This window comes from Lemur catta, chromosome 1, assembly GCF_020740605.2.
Source record: "Lemur catta isolate mLemCat1 chromosome 1, mLemCat1.pri, whole genome shotgun sequence".
NCBI classification, from domain to species: domain Eukaryota; kingdom Metazoa; phylum Chordata; class Mammalia; order Primates; family Lemuridae; genus Lemur; species Lemur catta.
This window is the reverse complement of record NC_059128.1, coordinates 243,193,091-243,194,876: the sequence shown is the minus strand read 5'-3', so window position 1 is coordinate 243,194,876 and position 1,786 is coordinate 243,193,091. Positions and strand designations below refer to the sequence as shown.

At 33.9% G+C, this 1,786-nt stretch overlaps 1 protein-coding gene across 1 annotated transcript; it reads left to right on the top strand.

Annotated features, from left to right (window-relative positions):
- Positions 1-379: 379 nt before the first annotated feature.
- LOC123642315 (olfactory receptor 5H2) lies at positions 380-1,360 on the top strand. Its single transcript, XM_045557311.1, has one exon. The coding sequence runs from the start codon at positions 416-418 to the stop codon at positions 1,358-1,360; it is 945 nt and encodes a 314-aa protein (XP_045413267.1). The 5' UTR covers positions 380-415.
- The last annotated feature ends 426 nt before the right edge of the window (positions 1,361-1,786 follow it).

Genomic DNA, 1,786 nt, shown 5'->3' with positions numbered 1-1,786 from the left:
GATGAAAATCTACGCAATCACCAAGTGACTCCTTTTTCCTTCACTTACTTCTACTTTGATATCAAATATGTTCCTATGTCCTAGTGACTCTATATTCTTACTGCTTTAGAATCTATTTCTTCATCCTTCTCTTTATTCCTTATATCATATTACACATGGACTAGGTATTTTAATGCATTTTCATTGCTCGAGGTGTATTTTTAAAAAGCAGATTGATCATATTTTACACTTGAAATAATTGCATTTCTTTCAATTTTATTCCCCAAAATAGTTTACATTTATTGCAGTAATATGGAATGAAATTAAAGGGTTATTGTAATAAGAGAATGGTTTTATATCAACTTCTCTCCCTTAGTATTCACTTTATAAGTTCTAGGGAATGTTCTTTTACATTTATTTCATTCCATTTTAGGCGATGTGCAATGAGGACATGGAAAAGAAAAATGCAACATTGTTGACAGACTTTGTTCTCACAGGACTTACATATCAATCAGAGTGGAAAATCCTCCTGTTTCTGGCATTCTTGGTGATATATCTCATCACCATGGTGGGGAACCTTGGTCTGATTACTCTCATCTGGAATGACCCTCACCTGCACATCCCCATGTACTTATTCCTTGGGAGTTTAGCCTTTGTGGATGCTTGGATATCTTCCACAGTGACACCCAAGATGCTGGTCAACTTCTTAGCCAAGAGTCAGATGATGTCTCTCTCTGAATGTATGGTACAATTTTTTTCCTTTGCATTTGGTGGAACCACAGAATGTTTTCTCTTGGCAGCAATGGCATATGATCGCTATGTAGCCATATGCAAACCTCTACTCTATCCAGTGATCATGAACAACGTACTATGTATCCGGCTATTAGTCTTGTCATTTGTAAGTGGCTTTCTTCATGCTTTAATTCATGATGTGCTTATATTCAGATTAACTTTCTGTAATTCCAACATAATACATCACTTTTACTGTGATATTATCCCTCTGTTTATGATTTCCTGTACTGACCCTTCTATTAATTTTCTAATGGTTTTTGTTTTGTCTGGTTCAATACAGGTTTTCAGCATTGTGACAGTTCTTAACTCTTATACATTTGTTCTCATTACAATCTTAAAAAAGAAGTCTGTCAAAGGCATAAGGAAAGCCTTCTCCACTTGTGGAGCTCATCTCTTATCTGTGTCTTTATACTATGGCCCTCTTCTCTTCATGTATGTGCGCCCTGCATCTGCAGAAACAGAGGATCAAGATATGATGGACTCTCTATTTTATACTGTCATAATTCCTCTGTTAAATCCAATTATCTACAGCCTGAGAAATAAGCAAGTCATAGATTCACTCTCAAAAATGTTAAAAAGAAATATTTAGTTCTCATACTAAATCTCTTCTCATTTTAGTAAAAAGTTACAAAATTTTGTAGGTCAAATATGGCTGTGTTTTGTTAAATGTTCAAAAGTTTTTTAATAATTATAATTGTCCTAGCATTTTAATGACTTAATGTTTTGCACCTATTAAACTGCTTAAAATATGTATGCATATAATTCAAAAGCATATAAGGCATTTTAATCAACTATTCATGTCACGTTAGATTCAAGCAGAAACTAATGAAAACACTTAACAGGATTAAATATTTTTCATGTGGCTTTATAAATACACTAAGTGATAAAGTACAATAGTTCCTCTCAAAAGGATTTGAGTGGTATATATCGCACAGCTGACAGAATTATATAGTCTGGAGATTCATATCGCATTAACTGCATTGTGGAGGCAGGTTTGTGTTTAGTTGAGCAGATG